Source organism: Trichogramma pretiosum, unplaced genomic scaffold, assembly GCF_000599845.2.
Source record: "Trichogramma pretiosum strain Unisexual culture from Peru unplaced genomic scaffold, Tpre_2.0 scaffold34, whole genome shotgun sequence".
NCBI lineage: Eukaryota > Metazoa > Arthropoda > Insecta > Hymenoptera > Trichogrammatidae > Trichogramma > Trichogramma pretiosum.
The window spans coordinates 104196-123127 of record NW_019641683.1 but is presented as its reverse complement, the minus strand read 5'-3'; the positions used below and the strand labels follow the sequence as shown (position 1 = coordinate 123127).

General features: G+C 34.4%; 1 protein-coding gene across 4 annotated transcripts; it reads left to right on the top strand.

The window, feature by feature from the left end:
• Nucleotides 1-78: 78 nt before the first annotated feature.
• Nucleotides 79-18657, top strand: LOC106648800 (CD109 antigen-like). 4 transcript variants are annotated; one of them, XM_014365901.2, is made up of 26 exons: nucleotides 79-429; nucleotides 4258-4362; nucleotides 4433-4625; nucleotides 6922-7146; nucleotides 7657-7907; nucleotides 8802-8960; nucleotides 9085-9259; nucleotides 9830-10126; nucleotides 10200-10333; nucleotides 10416-10536; nucleotides 10612-10758; nucleotides 10824-10943; nucleotides 11056-11110; nucleotides 12593-12818; nucleotides 14151-14268; nucleotides 14355-14541; nucleotides 14615-14775; nucleotides 14875-15132; nucleotides 15213-15352; nucleotides 15880-16099; nucleotides 16170-16550; nucleotides 16949-17101; nucleotides 17228-17403; nucleotides 17482-17653; nucleotides 17724-17829; nucleotides 17976-18657. In XM_014365901.2, exons 1-26 carry the CDS (start codon nucleotides 407-409, stop codon nucleotides 18185-18187), a joined length of 4515 nt encoding a protein of 1504 aa, XP_014221387.1. In that variant the 5' UTR covers nucleotides 79-406; the 3' UTR covers nucleotides 18188-18657. The 4 variants fall into 4 exon arrangements, with proteins under 4 accessions (XP_014221387.1, XP_014221421.1, XP_014221412.1 ...); XM_014365935.2 differs by lacking the exon at nucleotides 12593-12818 and adding an exon at nucleotides 11744-11855; XM_014365926.2 differs by lacking the exon at nucleotides 12593-12818 and adding an exon at nucleotides 11717-11855.
• The last annotated feature ends 275 nt before the right edge of the window (nucleotides 18658-18932 follow it).

The window sequence follows — 18932 nt, the reverse complement described above, 5'->3', positions numbered from 1 at the left end:
GCGAACTATATTTGCTCTGCTCCATGGACAGTGGGAACCGGTAAGCGCAAAAACTCGACAGTCGCGCGCCAACTGCGATCGGTAGTGCAGCCACCAAGTGCATAATACATAACATACCAAACTAGCTCTGGTACTTGACGGTGAATCGTGCGCATTTTTGCGTACCTCAATGAGTGCAAGTGTCGGAACAATCCCTGTACGTACACAGGCATATCCTATTAAAGAGAAAAGAGTCGTTTAAAAACGTTTTGCTCGTCCATCGAGCGGAAGAAAGTGCGACGCGCTTATAGCGGTGCACTCGGCGGCTACTCGTGTTTCTTTTTCGAGCGCCCACCAGCGAGCTGTTTGAGTTTACGCCTACTACGCACAAGCGCACGTTTTCCAGTCAATCGACGGATATATACGCATGATCCATATATACGGCCACGGGTGAGTTTAACGAGTCGGTACCGCGCGACTTTATCTCCACGCGTATCATATGCACGCGTCCCAACGGAATGCCGACGAGCCAAATAAAAATGTACAAGCTGCCGAGAGAAATTATCTCTACGAATTGTACCGCTAACCTATATTTCAACGCTCATGCACTGGCGCAGCAGTCTCGATTGCCTTGTTTTTGCTCGTCCGTATAAGCCGCCCAGAGAATGTTGGAGAACATCGAGGAACGCGCGGAATGACAAGCCGTGCCCAGGCACCTTTTACCATTCTGCGCGCTCCGTCGTCGTCCTTTTTCCTTTCAACTAATTCCTTTAGTTTGCGCTCGAGAATCGTTCGTACATTTTTCATGAATCGGTACATGACTTCATGAATATAAAGCACACATTACGATACAATTTATTTATATGTATATAAACATTAGAGTATACTTTTGTGGCAGGTTTGCAACGCTGTTCAATTTTTAAAAGTCGTTCAGTTCTTTCTTCGAAAAAATATATCCATTTCTTTTTTTTTTTTTTTTTTTTTAACACAATTCGTGCTGTTTCTTTGGAATAGTGCCAATAAAAACATACCAACTCGAATCGCGTAGAAAACAATTGATATTCGTAACAGCTATTTTAAAGTCTGATTCATTTTGATCATCGAGTGTACACTATGTAGGCTTTTTAAATTTGGACAATTTTGGTCATTCGGAAGAGATTACACGTGACTCACACACGTTGTTCATAACAAATAAATCATCGAAACTACGTTTTTTAAGTTAAATATTTCTTAAAGCATTGAAATTATTTTAAAACGATCGTTGAAATAAAAAGTAATTCGATTTTTCGTTCATATAACTTAAAAATTCTTACAAAACTCTGACTAAACCGAGCGAGCGTTAGCGAACGAAGTAATTCGCTATAGTTATAATAACATTTTGATCGGTTCAAAAAGGATAAGAAAACAGGATTCACCATGAAATTCTCGTGTGATCATGAATGCACGCCTACGCGCTTGGATGTCAAGAGCATTTACGATACACTTAAAAATATTCCTATATGCAGTACATACGTAATCGAGGAGAATTAATAAGGTCAGCAAAGCAAATAAAAGTTGCATCGCGAGCTCGGTGCAGACATACATTGAATATACAAGCAACGACACCCGCGGCTTGTTTTCTCTCTTTTTTTCTCCGGTGTGCGCATAAGACTTGTTTCGTTTCTTCTTTTTTTAACGGTACCCATAAAAGGCGCGTTGCTACCGTGGCTGTCTCTCGCCGCTGCTACTTTTGCTTGCAAACACCTTATGCTTATTATATCTCGAGACCAAGTGCAGCAAACTTTGAATGACATCACCGGGAAAATTCGAACGGAAAATGTGTCTGCTTAACTGAGCTAGCTTGATTGATGAGCTCGTTCAACAGATTAGTCTACAGATGAAACGATCAAGTTTTTTAAAATTTTTCAACGAATTAATGTCATTTCCTGTCGCTGCATTTATATTATCATATAACTGATCAGATTTATTTGCTAAAATGTGAAAAGTGTGCCTCGACGTGCGATTGGAAATCAGTTTTTGATCGAAAAATGAATGAAAAGTCAGTTGGAAATAATCCAAATTCCAAAATCTTAGTGACGTAAAAAATGGTTAGTGCAAATAGAATAGTGGGCGGTGAGACGATTCCGCACGGTTGTCGTGGCCACACGATGCGGCGATAGGAAAGCGCGTCTTTCAACGGATGTCATATCGTGAACGGGTGCCGGTTTGGCGAAATTTTTTCCGGCTCTTCGAACGGATTCAACGGATTTGAAATAGCTGGCGGCACAAGCGGCATTGCACTCGATCATTATGCTCTAATTAACTCGCACGAGACACGAGCATGGAACGCGTGCTTAGCTTTGCGCTTCGTTTCGTGACTTGTTTAAATATTTTTCAACGATCTCGCATCTAATCTGAAACTTTTTGCAGTCACTGTATAGGTGCCCGAGTTCCCGCATAGTTTGTCATTTTATTTATTTATTTATGTATTCATAATTCCGTTTGGAAGGCATTTGTATAATGTAGCGATCTCGGCGAGACAATTGACTCGCGGCTAACGAAATTTCTCCGCATTAACAAAGGATACGCGGAATCGCGATCTTGTGGCTGAGCTCTTACGAGCAATGATTTAGGCGCTTCTTTGACTTTCTCCTTACTGGCTGCACGATGTTGGCCAAAGAGACGGTTTGTCGCGTGCACTGAGCCGTGTCATCGTTCACAATATATAGGTGAGAGGAGCAGAGGCGCGCGCGACTGAGATGCTCCTCGGCAGCGGACAAAAGTCCTAGAGTGCATCATGTACGCGCAGTTTCCTCGGCGGCAATGTACTCGATGCAACACACTGCAGTCCAAGACTGCATTTCGCAAAAGAGATCGGGCTCCGTATGAGCCGCGACAGCTTCGTTCTCGTTCTCCATTGAGCATCGCTAGATGCGCCAACACACGCTCCTTACTGTGCCGCGAGCGAGCGGACGTTAATTTGCATAATGTCATCATGGAGCAATATTATTCTTTGCTCTTTTAAACATGATCGCTGCGTGGATATTATTACTGGATTATGTTGGTGACGTCTATGCGTACGGCACCGAGTCAAGATCAATTCGGTGGGATGCCTGAGCGGCCGCGTGGGTGTGAGTACGCTCATTTTTCGAGCGCCAGCCTCTGATTCATTTATGAATATTGAAATAAGACGCCGAGCTCGCCTCTTAACCTTGATCGCATTGTACGCTGTATGAATTATGAAACGGAAATAATCGTTTCGAGTATCAAGATTTATTCTTATACTGTATCTCATTTATTTTTATAGAAACACTTATTATCAACCTTTTACGCCCGCTGTCATTACTGATTGCTTAAAATCTATACGAAATTTTATCTAATTCAGTTTTTTCACTTTCGTTAGCGATAGAAAATTGTATGCAATCAACATTTTATTTACATTTTTTGCGAGAGTAATCGCGGAAATGATTTTTCCTGCTAAATGCGTCAATGCGAAGAAATATTTAATTTTGCGGAATTCCCAAGTTCTCTCAAATAGAAGATGCACTATGTATTTTTTTGTACACATCATTCATTGTGTATTTATACTGACGCCAAAGCCAATTCTGGCGCAATCTTAAATAGTCATCCTGATTGAGAAGAGCATACACGTTGAAAATAAATATTTTGCTTGTTAGGAAGTTCGAGTACATGAATTTTGAGTATTGCTGGAGATTTGTAAGTATTAAATTATGACCATATCGGTATTCATTTTTGTTTCATCAAACCTCAAAGTTATCAATTTAATAAATGAGCTTATAGCTTGTACGAATAATGTAAAAAAAGCTATGATTCAAATATCCATGTTTGCAATGTAGAGTTCCTGTATCAAAAATACAGTTATCGTACTGCACCTAACTTATTTCATGAGTCTCCATTGATCATAAGAGTTAAATATTTTTTGCCGCATGAAAAATTAACTATCAAATATTTTTAATAAAAATCTAAATACTATTTACAAAAATAAAAATATTACTTTTGAATTACTAATATGTAGAAAAGAATTTTTTAAATAATTCAGTTTTTAGTTATGACATCCAAATATTCCCCATATTATAATATCGTTTTCAATCTAGTTATAAGTGAGAATTGTGTAAAGCAAAAAGCATAGAATATTATTATTTATTATTTAATTTTAAATTATTATTTATTATTTAATTTTAAATTAAATGATAAAAATGATCGTATTTGTATTAGTTATGCATTTTTGTTGATCAATGTTATTAAAATTTGAGTTTGAATTAGTATTTTTCATTACAGTGCCAATTCAAATCCACAATTTTGCAAAAAAAACATGGGTTGGTCATTTTGGGCCTTCTTTTTGCTGTTGTGCACTTCTGCTGCTAAACAAGCAACGGCACAATCGTAAGTTCATCAATTCCCAATTGAGCTATAATTTTGTTTTCTTACCACACGAATAATCATTATTGTGTAGATACTACTCTATCGTTGCACCTAAGGTAATTAGACCAAATTCAGAGTATCATGTTGCAGTAAGTATTGTTGGCGTATCTGAGCCAACTACGACATTTGTTGAGTTATCAGCCCAACTTGACGGAGGAGAATCGTTTGCTGTATCGGACACTATTGTTGTTGAACCCTTTGCAACTCGAATTTTAAATTTAGAGGTAAGCTCAAAAATAATTTATTTGGAAATAAAATACAGTATAACAAAATAGTTATTTATGTAACAAGTGCCCAAAAGGCCTTTTTGGGCACGAGTGTGCGGAAAAAGACACGAGTGCCAGCTATGCCGGCACGAGTGGGTGTTTTTTGCGCACACTGTGCGCAAAAAGCTGGGCACGTGTTGCATACAAAATTTTATGCAATAGGAGACGAAAAATACTTTCATTTAAATGAGACGTTTTACCGCACACCCGTGTCCAAAATGAGGCATTTTACCGCACACAAGTGTCCAAAAACGCTTTTTGCGCACTAAAAAATGTGCGAAAAAATACATTTTTCGTCATACTATAGCATAAAATAATTTTTTTCTCGAAGATGCTGATTTAGGTAAATTGTTAGTGTTTGTTGCTAGTTGCACTTTTGTGCGAATTGAAATTCAAAAAAGTAAACTAATACCTTGTTTGAGAGACAAAGAACTTGGGTGCAAACAAATTTTCCGTAACGTTAATTCGCATTTCTTATGAAAAAATCTATTAGGTCCGCAATGTAGATTTCTGAAAATCAATAGACACGTATATTTACTATGATTGTGACGTCACGCTCATTTTTAACTGATTATAACTCTGTTAATTATTGATTAATTGAAAAACAAAAAAATACTTGTCTAATGATTTTCAAAAATCTACATTGCGGACCTAATAGATTTTTTCATAAGAAATGCGAATTGCAATGACAATTGAGAAACAAGACGAATTCACACGCGTTATGTACGACTTATACAAATGCAGCAAGGAAAGTTTGAAGTTCCTTTGGGAAATCTGAATATAACAATATCATTAGCGTACACATCCTATATCCTATAACACTAGTAATGTACATTTCGTTATAAATAATCTGAAAAATCGCCAACGTGAAAAATTAGAAAAAATTAGAAATTTCCTTCATTTCCCACGACAAACTGAATTTGCAAATAGCATCGTTCAATTTTCCGTAAAAAAAAACAATTAATGATAATTTACTTCAAATAAAATCTGGATAGGTCAAATATTGTGTTATTTTAATGTGCGAGAAATTATAATACACGATCGCATGTGTACACAAGATGTAGATTACTCAAATCAAGCACTTTATTGTAGATTAGCACTTTTTGCAGGTTCTGTAAATTTTGATAATTATATTACAATATATGTTTTGGTTTGTAAGATTTTTTTTGGCATTCAGGAAGTTGCAAAAATTAATACAATCCTGCTTGGATATAGCTACTTAATTTGTATTCATGTCATACGCATTATAACGTAATAAAGCTTTACTGAGCCAATTACATAAAATTGTTACCAAGTCTTTATGAGCAAAAGTATAAATTATAATACTTCACTACTATTTCATTTCCTTGAGAAAGTTTTTGGCAATTTTCGATTTTGAACCAATGACGAGATTTTTTCGGAAGTAGATTGAGATTTTGAAATAAATTAAATACTTATATATCAAATTAGAATTGATTAATTGTTTATTTATATAAAATAATGATTGCCCTGGAAGTTTAAAGAATAGTTTTCTTATGTGGCAATCCACGAGATAGTAAAGTTACGTCTTGAGTATAATTATCGATTTCGCAAAAAAAGATGAAATGTCTTTAACCATAAGAGTTGTAGTAATCTTTTTTAGAGAATGTTGCAGCTGCATCGAAAACAGCAGCTGAATGTTGAAGCCAGACAAACTAAAAAAATATAACGTCAGTACAAATTAGAAAATAATCATGTTATTCGTTATCAACATAAAAGCATATAATATTTTTTACCGTTATTTTTCTATTTCTTGAAGTAAAATTACCATATTCCTTGGTTGACTTTAAAAACAATTTTTGTAGGCGCCAAAACTGGTATAGTATATTAATTGAAGTAGGCATTCCTAAAAGTTTATCAAAATTTAAATTAGAATTGTACATTCTCGCAAAAAGTTATTGATCATTGAGGCACTAGTAAGAATTGTGAAATTCCGATAAACAATCTGTATTATTCCCTTGAAAAAATTTTCTGTAGGATGTGGCGAAATTATTTCAAGGGTTCACATCGATGAATCTTATTTATAAAAACAATAGTTTTTTTATATCGGTTTATTAATACACCCTGAAACAAAAAATCTTATTGGTAGACCCAGCAAAAGTTGTCAGCCGGATCAGAGAAAGATATTTTGTAATATTAGCAGCAAAATATATCTCAATAATTTTGCTGCAACAGCTACAGTATATTTTTTGATTAAGATGTTTACTTTACTGCAACATTTTGTAATATTTTGCAGATCGGTGATACGGGACCAGGTCAATACAGACTATTGGCTAGGGGTGTCTCAGGATACCTATTTGTCAACTCCACTAAACTTGAGTATGTACATAAGAGTTATTCGGTCTTCATTCAAACCGACAGATCGGTTTACAAGCCCAGCAGCAAGATTCAATTCAGATGCATCGTACTTGATTCGCGCCTACGGCCAACAGCAAATCGGCAAGTTGAAGTTTACATAAAGGTGAGCATTTCATTGAATAATATTTTGTTACATTTTTTTTTAAATTTGCGGAAAATTGAAATAAAAAACAATTATTCGTAATTATAATTTAGGATGTGAAGTCAGAAACTTGAGTAATTTCTAACACGATTATATCATTCCATGTATCTTTGTTGCGCATTGGACATGTCATGTAATTATGTAGCTACGTCATTCTTGTTACGATGTAAGAGTCGTTATTATATCATTTTAATTTCGATTATTTTTAAATTTTTCTGTAAAATTGTCAAAAACCTGCCATCACATTATCGCAAGCATTTTCACATATAATTATTAAAAAAGCAATGCTGCAATAATGACTCGATTGAATTCGAGATAAGTCGAGTTTAAACGTAATATTAATGATAATCGAAAACTAATACTAAAAAAGTCGGACTATAGTACGTACGCCTTCGTCGGACAGTAATTTATTTAAAAGTACTTACAATTTTTAGAATTCACCAATATTATGAACATGCATTTTATACGTAGGACGGCCAAGGTAACAGAATAAAACAATGGGACAGGCCTCGTTTGCATCAAGGCATATTCAATGGCGAGCTCGAGCTGTCGCAATCGCCCGTCCTTGGAGACTGGGAAATCGTCGCAAACGTCGGAAACCAAACGTTTAAGAAGGGCATACAGGTCGCCGAATATGTATTGCCAAAATTCGAAGTCACAATAGACTCGGCTCCTCATGCGACTTTCAAACAAGGCAAAATTTCCGTCGTTGTTCACGCAAAGTGAGTATTTCTTTGGCGCGATTAATTGCTTGTTTAGAACACGATGAATACAGTAGTGTTCATTATTGAGCCTATAAATTGAATCAACTGCATGAGCTTGTATCGATAGTACTCGTAAGCAGAAGCGCAGCGTACTGGGACAAAAAATGGTTTTTAGCTTTTTTATGTTCAACGAGGTGTGACTTTATTGGGTTAGGTCCGTACAATCGTACCAGTGGGTTATATAAAATAATTTTACGTAATCTCAAAGTATTTATTTTATATGACCAACGTTTAAAATCAATATACAGTTTTTATTTTTCGATCATAAATACAATAAATACCCGGCTTTACCTCAGCCGTTAATTACACGTGCCCTAAGACATTTCTTTTTTTTCCGAAAAATAGAGTACGAATCGCACGCTTCTATCATCACTAATAGTAGTCGGCTTCTATATTTGTTCAGACTTCTATGAATTATGGTCAAATTGATAATTATAAATATTCAGAGGTCACAGAATTTTGATCGGTTATATTTTGTTTTGTTAATACTAGTTTGAGTACAAACATTTTTAATAGAAAAAAAAAACGAGCTATAGTTAAACTACCAGCTTACAGACAAGTGAATTTTCACCAGCAGCACAGCTGGCATATCTGTACGCTTATTAGCTATGTAATATAATGAGAAAGTCATGGTCTGCGTAATACAATATACGTGTATATATATACAGTATACACACATACAGCATCATCATTATACGTACGGCATCAATGCGTAGTTATCATTATTATCTTTTCATGTGAAAAGTGAAAGCACCTTCGAATACGCGCGAATAATTTGTACATTATGCGCACCTACAACCGACATATGAAAATTAGTTTTTTTCATTAACTATGTATGCATTTAAATAAAAGGTACACTTATGGAAAGCCGGTTAAGGGTGAGGCAACGATCACAGCATTCCCTGATATTTATTCTCCAGTACTGCAGCCAGTTTATCAATCACCCATCAGAAAAATTGTCAAGATCGAGGGCAAAACCACCGTCGACTTTGACATAGTAGAAGATCTTAGGTAAGCCACGAATGAGCACGAATGTAACAAAATTAGCTTCATTTTTAATCAAAGAAGTTAGCTATAATTATTATTACTACTGTAAAGTGAAATTTAATGTAAAGCATTGTAAATTACGATGCAGGGTAACTGATGATGACTACCGCCGACCGGTTGTGATCGAGGTGGCGGTCGAGGAAGCTGTCACAGGAAGAAGACAGAATAACTCCATGCAAATAACCCTTCATAAACACAAATATACGATGGAGCTACTGAGAACAGCTGAGTACTACAAGCCAGGCCTCAAGTACACAGCCTTTGTAAGTATCATTTTCTCTTTATTCGCTTTTTAGGTGAACAATCTAGTATATGTGTAATTAGTACTCGAACTTGCGGACGAGTATTGTACAATGAAGCAGGTACACGTAGACTTTATATTTATTTATCCAATAAATAGCCAAGTCTTTTTTCGGTCAATTTTTTATGCACAAAGAGTACTATTGCATAAATAACTATTATTTATTAATTTATTAACCATCCATTGTTTGAACGAGTACAAAGGTCTACATGCCTGTGCATAGGATAACCCTTACAAATTAATCTAGCTCTAAAAATATGTGAAAAGAACAATAATATGCACTCTAACTTGGATCACTCTTTTTGCTTTCTTTTCTGGTGTTTAAATACTAAATTCGCTTGATTCCCTTATATCTTGTGCCCATATAATGCACGTACTATTTATTTAAGAACTTTCTATTTTACCTGCACGTGTATGTACAATATATTGCATGTTGAATTTGTCGATTCGTTCTCAAAGTTCCCAAACACTCGAGTGGAATCTAAGATTTGGCTATTATTAATTTACGTATGATTTCTTTCTTGTACCGCAGTTAAAAGTCGCTCATCATGATGGCTCGCCCGTCGTTGACAATGTCAATCCGGTGCATATATCTTACGGCTTTAGTTACAATCAAGAAGATCTTTACAACATGTCAAGGTTGTTGGACAAAAATGGAATGATCCAATTGGACTTTTATCCACCGCTATCTGTGCCGGACAATATTTATCGTGCATTAAGGATCGAAGCTCAATACTTGAATCTTCATGAATGGTTCCCATCGACCAATCCAGCTACTTCGCGCAGTGAAAGCTATATTCAAGCGATGATACGTACAGATAAGCCAACGGTATATATTTACTTTAGCCAATTTTTTGGATTTATTTACGTCCTTTACCCATTATCGATAATTTTTTCAAAAGGTCGGTGAATACGTAGAAATAGAAGTCAATTCGACCACTCCTTTGAAATATTTGAGCTACCAAATACTCGGTCGTGGCGATGTTTTAAATGCTGCGTCAATACAAGTTTCAAATCGGAATTCAGCAAATTTCCGGTAAATGCATACTCTGATAATTACAGCGATTCAATTAAAATTTGAATATTGATTTAATAATTTTTTAAACAATTTTGCTCAGATTTTTGGCTACCTATCCAATGGCCCCTATTGCTCATGTTCTCGTGTACTATGTTCGAGATGACGGCGAACTCGTCGCTGATACACTGGATATAGAACTGGAAGGAACATTACAAAATTTCGTGAGAACCAATAAAGCATCAAAATACACTAACAATTAGTTCATCGGAAAAAATTTAACGTTATAACGAATTCAGGTGGATATCAAAACTGTACCGAATGATGAAGTAGGACCTGGTGACAATGTCGACATCACAATTATAGCCAAACCAAATTCCTACGTCGGACTTTTAGGGGTTGACCAAAGGTCTTTAGTATTGAAGTCGGGCAATGATATTTCATACGTCAGTATTAGTTGCCTTTATTAAAATTGATAAATATAATTTTTATGGCTAAATATGTTGTTCAGGATCAAGTGAGACGTGAACTAACTTCATATGACTCGAACGATTTTTCATCGAACGAAGATGAAAATTTCGCACAAGCATGGATGAGACCTGGCTCCGCCAGCACCGAGGAGATATTTCGGGTTCGTACATCAGTAAAAATGTTTCTCTTGCAAATAAGCATTTATAATTTCATCCTATATGTGTGAATTTATTCTCGAAATAAGTTTTAACTTTTTTGTGTCTTTTATGTAGAAAACTGGAACCGTGGTCTTAACAAATGGATATGTTCATGAAAATCCGCAGCTCAGTACGTATTGAAATTTTACACACCGTAATATGAAAAAAATCATTTTTCAGAGTGGTTGCAATAAAATTTAGATTTTAACTAATGGCATAAATTAAACTTAGCTCATTCGCATAACAAAAATCATTCATCAAATCACCATATAATTCCGTTACTTGTCAATTGTCGTATTGATTATAGTACAGTAGTTTTACTATGATAAATTAGAAAATTTCACACTTTATTCCATTTGTAATTATTTTTTTTCTTTTATGCACTTTTCTTTCATAAAAGATTTTTCGCATTCATGAGGTAAAAGATTTTGTCGTAATATATGATCATATAATACTATCAAAGCTCAAACAACTTATGAACTGCAACTTAATAATGCACTTGTATTTATAACACAGTAAATATAATAGAATCGTAATTTTTAGTGGTACTGGGTAACCATCAAGTAACGAAGATTAAATTTTTTACCTCAAACATAGACTTTTATATTTTATGGTAAATTTGACTTGTATAATTAAAGTGGAAAGTGTACGTTTGATTTTGAAATGTAACAACCGGTAAAAAAAATCTTTCACTCGGCTCATCATGTCTAACATTTCATCTATATTGCCATCATAGTATATTACCGAAATAGTGTGGATTCAGTGATGTTTGCTGCGGCTGCGGGCCCCATGCCACTTTCTTCATTTTCTCCAGCCAATCTGAAAGTTCGCAAGAATTTTCCCGAAACTTGGATATGGGAATCAATCGATACTCGGTAATTGAGATGAAATTATGTAAAATTAGTCTCACCACCATCACCATTATCGTACATTTTTCCATCAAAATTTTCATAATTATCATAGCGCATTGTGATTTAACATATATCTTAGCTTTTCATGGCTGTTTTACTAATCACGGTGTAAGCAAGTGGTGGAGGTATAGCATTTTTAATATTATAAGAGGTGGTGGTACGCGATACTGTTTTTTATTGCTACAATTTTTGTAGTTCGAGCGTAATTACAAAGTAATTTTTTTTTTAAAGTTATAAAAAGTATCTGAAAAATTACATTGTTTTGGTTATTGATCGAAATAAAGATGAAATAATATGAATAATTTATTATTATCAAGAACTGACATTCTGGTTAAAAAATGAATTAGATAAAAATTAATTTACATTTTATTTATTATGCGGGTAATCTTATTAAATATTCATTCTTTATTAAACAAAAAAGATTTCGGGAATGACATGTACAAAAAAAGTATTTTTCAAAATTTCAAAAGTCAATATTAATAATAAAGCTTTTTCCAAGGTAAAGTAAAAATTTTAATAAAAACACATTGTGGAAATTAGATATTATTTGTTGAAATGACGTCTTCCTTTACCAGCATATCAGAACGTTATTGTTTTGTTTCTAAAGAATTTTTATATAAAATTGATAATTATATATATAATTATAAGTTTATTTTCGAGTTGACGTACGTATAAAGTCAGGCGGGTTATAAACATTACAGTGAACTCGGATGATAGATTGCGAGGCCCGCTAAGCGCAATCGGAGGTCTTGGCTTATCGACACTGCGTCCGGATATCGGACCACCTGTGAAACACAAATTTGGCACCAGACCTGCTTGGGCCGGGCGATATGCGTTTTCTTATGTGCCACTAGCTCCTTGGAGACCTCGTGTTTTCCTCATGCATGATATCTCCGACACTTGGCTTTTCTCAAATATGTCCTCAGGGTATTTTTTTTCTCAATCTATTATTTAGTTTTCGACATTTCTATACATTTTTACAAAAATCTCGCTTTAAATGTTTTGAAAATCACTATGTGCGGACAGCAAACTTTAGCATATTATTTTTTCATTCATTTTTTATTGTTCAATTCAGATCATGCTCTTTATTCGTAAAAAATTGTCACTCACATAAACATACTTTAGGCACCTTATACATAATTTTTACATATCAGACTTACAGAATCGAATTATGATAATTTGAAAAAATAACACGAATTTCAATAAGGGTTGTACTCAATAAAAACAACTGTTTGCTTAAAATTTTTTTTTATTCATCAAACAATGTCTAAACAACGTCTCACTACTAATTGGCAAACATTATAAGTTTGAAATTTGAAAGTTTGAAAATATTAATACGTCGTTGATGAGTACCAACTAGTTAATGAATAAACGATGGACGTATGTACAATAATAGTTATGTATTTAAACAAGACTTAGCAGAAATTTAAGAACATTATTGTTTTCTTTACTTAAATTTTGGATGTCTTTTTTCAGTTAAGGATTTTATCAGTAAAGATTATTACCAATTACAATTATAATTTCCAATGCAACCCTTTAAAATTTAAATACGCAATAAAATAACAATTTGAAATGCCTGAACAGTCAGTGAATTGTTTAAACACACAATTATTTTACGTCCACTGTATATTTCATGGAATTGTTGATACTTGTATACAACAAATCAATATTTTAATTTTGAAACTTAAAAAGACTGGAATTTTGTGAAAAGGCGTTTTTAGAGATTTTTGGATGGATAAAAAAGTCTGTAGGCTAACAGTTTTTTTAATGAGAATAACCCTTAATATTGTTTTTTGTATATTTTTTTAAATATTTAACATGAAAGGTGATCATAAAAATATAAATTATAAAACATGATTTATTATTTACTATTTAAATTCACATATTTATTTCAAAACAATTAAAAATGAGACATTCGGGAATTGTATTAAAAATTTGTACAATTTCACGAAAATATTTGAAAATAATGTTAATAATAAAAGCAATTGTGATGATGTAAAAAACTGTGAGCAAGAACTTGCGAAAAAATTAAATTTTCTTTTATTAACAAAGATCTTTTACGAGTTAGTATTGTATTAAACTTCTCATTTCTTCAAAATTCGTCTTGTAGCAATCGTTCACATAGAAATGTACATAATATCAGTAGTTATTGTTCCCTGCCAATTTCTACATTTCTTTTATTTAAATTACGTCCTAATTATTGAGGCAGATTTTTGATTTTAATAAAACAGTTATTGATATTGCTTTGTATTAATACAGGTTCGAAGGAAAAACCGTAATTCGAAGGACAGTACCCGACTCGATTACTTCTTGGGTTTTAACAGGTTTTTCAGTAGATCCTGCTTTTGGACTAGGCCTCATGCAGCAGCCTAAAAAGGTATAACTGAATTTAAGGAAACGTACAAGGTTGTATAAAGTATCTATTATTTATCAATTTTCACAAAATTTAAAACTTTTGTTTAGCTGAGAGTATTCAAGCCTTTTTTCATCTCATTAAATTTACCCTACTCTGTGATTCGAGGAGAAATTGTCGCCATATCGATCGTCGTATTTAACTACATGAATAAGGACTTGTCTGTGGAAATTGTGCTTGAAAATAATGGCGATTTCGATTTTGCCGAAGTGTCTAATGAGGTTCACGAAAATCGACGTACGTATGGATTGATTATTTTTCCAATTTGTTATCTCAATATTTAAACCTAGTATTTTTTATAATCAAGCAGGCCTCGAACTATACCGTTCAAAGAAAGTATATGTTGGAGCCGACTCAGCACAAAGCGTATCATTCATGGTTATCCCGTTGAAAATTGGATACATGACCATAAAAGCTAAAGCTACCAGCGTGGTAGCCGGCGATGCGATTGAGTTCCCATTACTCGTTAAGGTATAGTTTTTAGGAAAATATTATTCATTCATTTTTTAAAACTTTAGCCATTCCCAAGGGGACCCCAGAAAAATTTTTATGATAATTATTAATAAACAGGCTGAAGGAGAAACCCAGTATAGAAACAAAGTTGTGTTTGCCGACCTGCGCGAAGTTGATACAATACGAACTAATGTGACTGTCGATATTCCAAAACACTTTGTCACCGACTCTGATTATGTGGAAGTGTCGGTAGTGGGCGACATATTGGGACCAAGTATTCCAAATCTCGATAAGCTTATTAAAATGCCATTTGGCTGCGGAGAGCAAAATATGCTTAATTTTGTTCCGAACATTGTTATTTTGGAATATTTGAAGGTAATTGTTGCAATCAAAATTTGAAAATTGCATGAATGTCGAAAAATATTAATTTTTTTTATTTTGATGTAATACTTTAGAACACAAATCAATTGTCACCGGCAATCGAGAGTAAAGCTGTAAGATATCTTGAAACTGGTTATCAGCAAGAATTGACTTATAGACATACTGACGGCTCATTTAGTGCTTTTGGTCAAGCCGATCCAAGCGGAAGTACTTGGTATGTCGGAATTGTTTTGGGTCTCTCGAGAAAAAAAATTAGCCCTGCAGTGTTTATGAAAAAAAGCATCGGTATCCTTCTATAATTCTTGCCAAAGTGTGAAATCGCTTTTTTCGGGAAAAGCAAACAAAAAAATATGTGGCGAGTGTACATTGTTTACATCGCTTGCAACGCGGTTAGTAAGTTAATTCATATTACGCTGCGAGTAGAATTCGTTGATAATGCCATAAAACAAATAAAAAGCAACAATTTGTTAAGCCTTACAGATAATCTTTACTTGCTTCGTTTCAAAATGTTTTTATTTGACTTTTCTTACGTAAACTCCCTTAATCACACTTTAGAAGAGATTTCCAGAAAAATTAAAAACTCGCGTTCGAAACAACAGCCAATTTTACCAAAGCGTATTGTTGGCCAAACCACCGAAAAGTTAATTTTTTTCTCGAGTGTCCCAGTACGTCCATTTGAGAGTTGACGAAATTATAAGTATAATTAAAAAATTTACTGAAACATACATGACCTAATCGCAGGTTAACCGCATTCGTCGCTAAATCCTTCAAACAAGCTGACAAGTACATAACAGTCGACTCGAAGATCGTCGACGAAGCTTTGAAATGGCTCGCTGAAAACCAAGCAGCCAATGGCAGCTTTCCGGAAGTTGGTATAGTCAGTCACAAAGATATGCAGGGTGGATCGGCTCGGGGCCTGGCCCTCACCGCTTACGTTTTAAGCGCTTTCCTCGAGGGTGATGTGAGTATCTATAAGCTTGCGTTTTTTTTTCAACATAGTTTTTTGTATTCACACGTGAACGCATCCACAGAGCCTCGACGCCCGCTACCGAAATGTAGTGTTCAAAGGTATCGAATACGTAGTACGAAACATGCCAGGTCTCGACGACAATTACGCGTTGTCCATTTGCGCATATGTACTGAGTCTAGCCCGGAACGCCTACTCGGACGAGGCCTACCGGCGACTTGCCTCGCGTGTCCAAGAACGCGACGGAATGAAGTGGTGGACGAAGCCACTGGCCGAAGACGCTGATAAAAATCCTTGGTCCACTTTGTCACGCAGCGTCGATGTTGAGATGACGTCTTATGCCTTGCTAACGTATTTGCGAAGGAACGAGCTGTCCGATGCGACTGCCATTATGAAGTGGTTAGTGAAGCAGCGAAACGTCGAAGGTGGCTTTACTTCAACTCAGGTATAGTGACGCATATATTGATTTACTTAAAATTAGTTTGACAAAAATTTTATTTACAATATGAATACTGAAAATCGAATACTTTGAGTTTTGAAAAGCTTTAGAGCAAACTGATCATATGTAAATGTAACATTTTTTGTGTTAGTATTATTTTTAATTGAAGGTCAGGAATATAACAAAAGTTTGATTTTTTTATGAAGAATAAAAATAACATTGTTTTGTAAAATGAAAATAGCATTTTCATATTTTTAATAATAAAAAAACTGTTATAAATAGTACGGTTTTACGTCAACGTAATATGTAGAAATCGCTCTAAAAAATCAAGTCACCATGTGTTGTTAGCGGACTTAAATATGTATACAGTTTTTTTGTCAAAATTAATTTCAACATTTTTTCAGGATACCGTCGTAGGATTGTATGCTCTATCAAAACTGGGTGAAAGGCTACGAACTAGCGTTTACGATGTCACTGTCAGTTTTGAAACTGATGCAGGAGAACAGAAGAGTATACATATAAATTCGAGAAATTTCATGGTTGTTCAGAAGCACATAGTAAGTAAATGTACAAAATGTATTAATTCATATTAATTATACTTTTCTTACATTCAATATAAAAAAAGTTGAAGCTTCTTTGTATGATACAAGTTTCAATGAGATCAAAATATTTTTTTCTCATAGCTTGAAAGTAAAACGCGAGCAATCAACATCACGGCTTCCGGAACAGGTTTTTCTCTTATACAAGTATCATCTCGCTATAATCTCAATGTCACCGGAGCATTTCCACTTTTCACGTTAGATCCGCAGGTCGATCAGATTTCTACGAACGACCACCTTCAGTTGTCTATATGTTCTGGGTAAAAATGACCTTATTCATTTACCTAAAAGAGTTTTTTAAAACTTGGTAGCTAATTATTTCTTATAATTCCTCGCAGATTCATTCCAACAAAAGAATCTAACGAGAGCAACATGGCTGTTATGGAAGTTAGTTTTCCATCTGGTTTTACGGTTGATCCAGATGCACTACCAAGCTTGGAACTGACGCAACACGTGAAACGAGTTGAAACGAAAAACGGCGAAACCATGGTTGTATTGTATTTCGATAAGGTATGTAATAGTGTTCAATGGTGCCATCAGTTTAATTCTAAGTATACCAAAAAATTAATCTTTTTTATAGATGGTGCATGACAAAGAATACTGTCCGACAGTTTCGGCTTATAGAATACATAAAGTGGCCAAGCAAAAACCTGTACCAGTTTCTATTTATGATTACTACGATTCATGTAAGTCTTCCCATAGGAAAAAATCGCGAAATTCCCTCAAGAATTTTTGCAGGGATTTCGCGATTTTTTCCTATGGGTTTGAAAGCATTTTTTTTCAACAAGAGAGCTATACAATCATAGTGAAAAATATATCATTGAAATTTTAGCAAGAAGAGCGCGAGTTTTTTACGAACCAAAGATGACAACGCTTTGCGATATTTGCGATGGCGAGCAGTGCGGTGACGTATGTAGCGTCAAAGCCGGAAAACGTTCGGATGGTACCCTACCTTCGACATCGTCAGCATCTGGCATTATTTGGAATTGGGCATGGACATTTATTTCCCTATACACCATCCTCCATCAAGCTCAAATTTTGTAAAATGCAAAGAATATTATAGTCAACTATTTTTCAATTTGACCAAATAATTATAAGTGAAAATATTTTTGTCCGTTAATGCGTGTATATGAATGATTTTATCATAAAAAGACACCGCAGGTGCTTTTGCATTGCAACAGAAATCACACGAATGTCACAATGTGACAAAAAATAATTGTTAACTCATAACCTTGTAACTTTCAACTAAATTTTTGCGTAATCGCCAAGATTTTCCTTCGTATCAAAATCATGTTAATTGTCTGTAAAAAAGTTTTAACCAAAGTACAATTTTTTATCTATAATTTAGGTTTCGAAATAATTTTATATGTTACAATAATTTTATTTTTTAAGAGTAAATTATTTTAATTATAAGATACAAGTAACTTTTAGATAAGCTATGTAGATACAAGTACAAAACATAATTTACCTAACTGTAAACATTTACAATAAAATTTAGTACTTTTATTTTAGAATGAGTGTGTAAATATTATACAAATTATCAAATTGTTCAATATTTCCAAAATTTGGTTAACACTTATTCATCGTGGATTCAGCTAACAGGTAAAAGTAATTGCTCATTGTTCATATCAACGTAAAATATTTGTTTGAAAATTTTTGAAGATTTGCTCGAAGCAGCGCTGGGGTCGATTTTAACATGCAGTGTTATGGAAATGACTTTCAATTATGCCAGCGGCGCTCACCAAACTAAATTTCTCCTCATACGATATAACATGGGAAATGCTTCCAA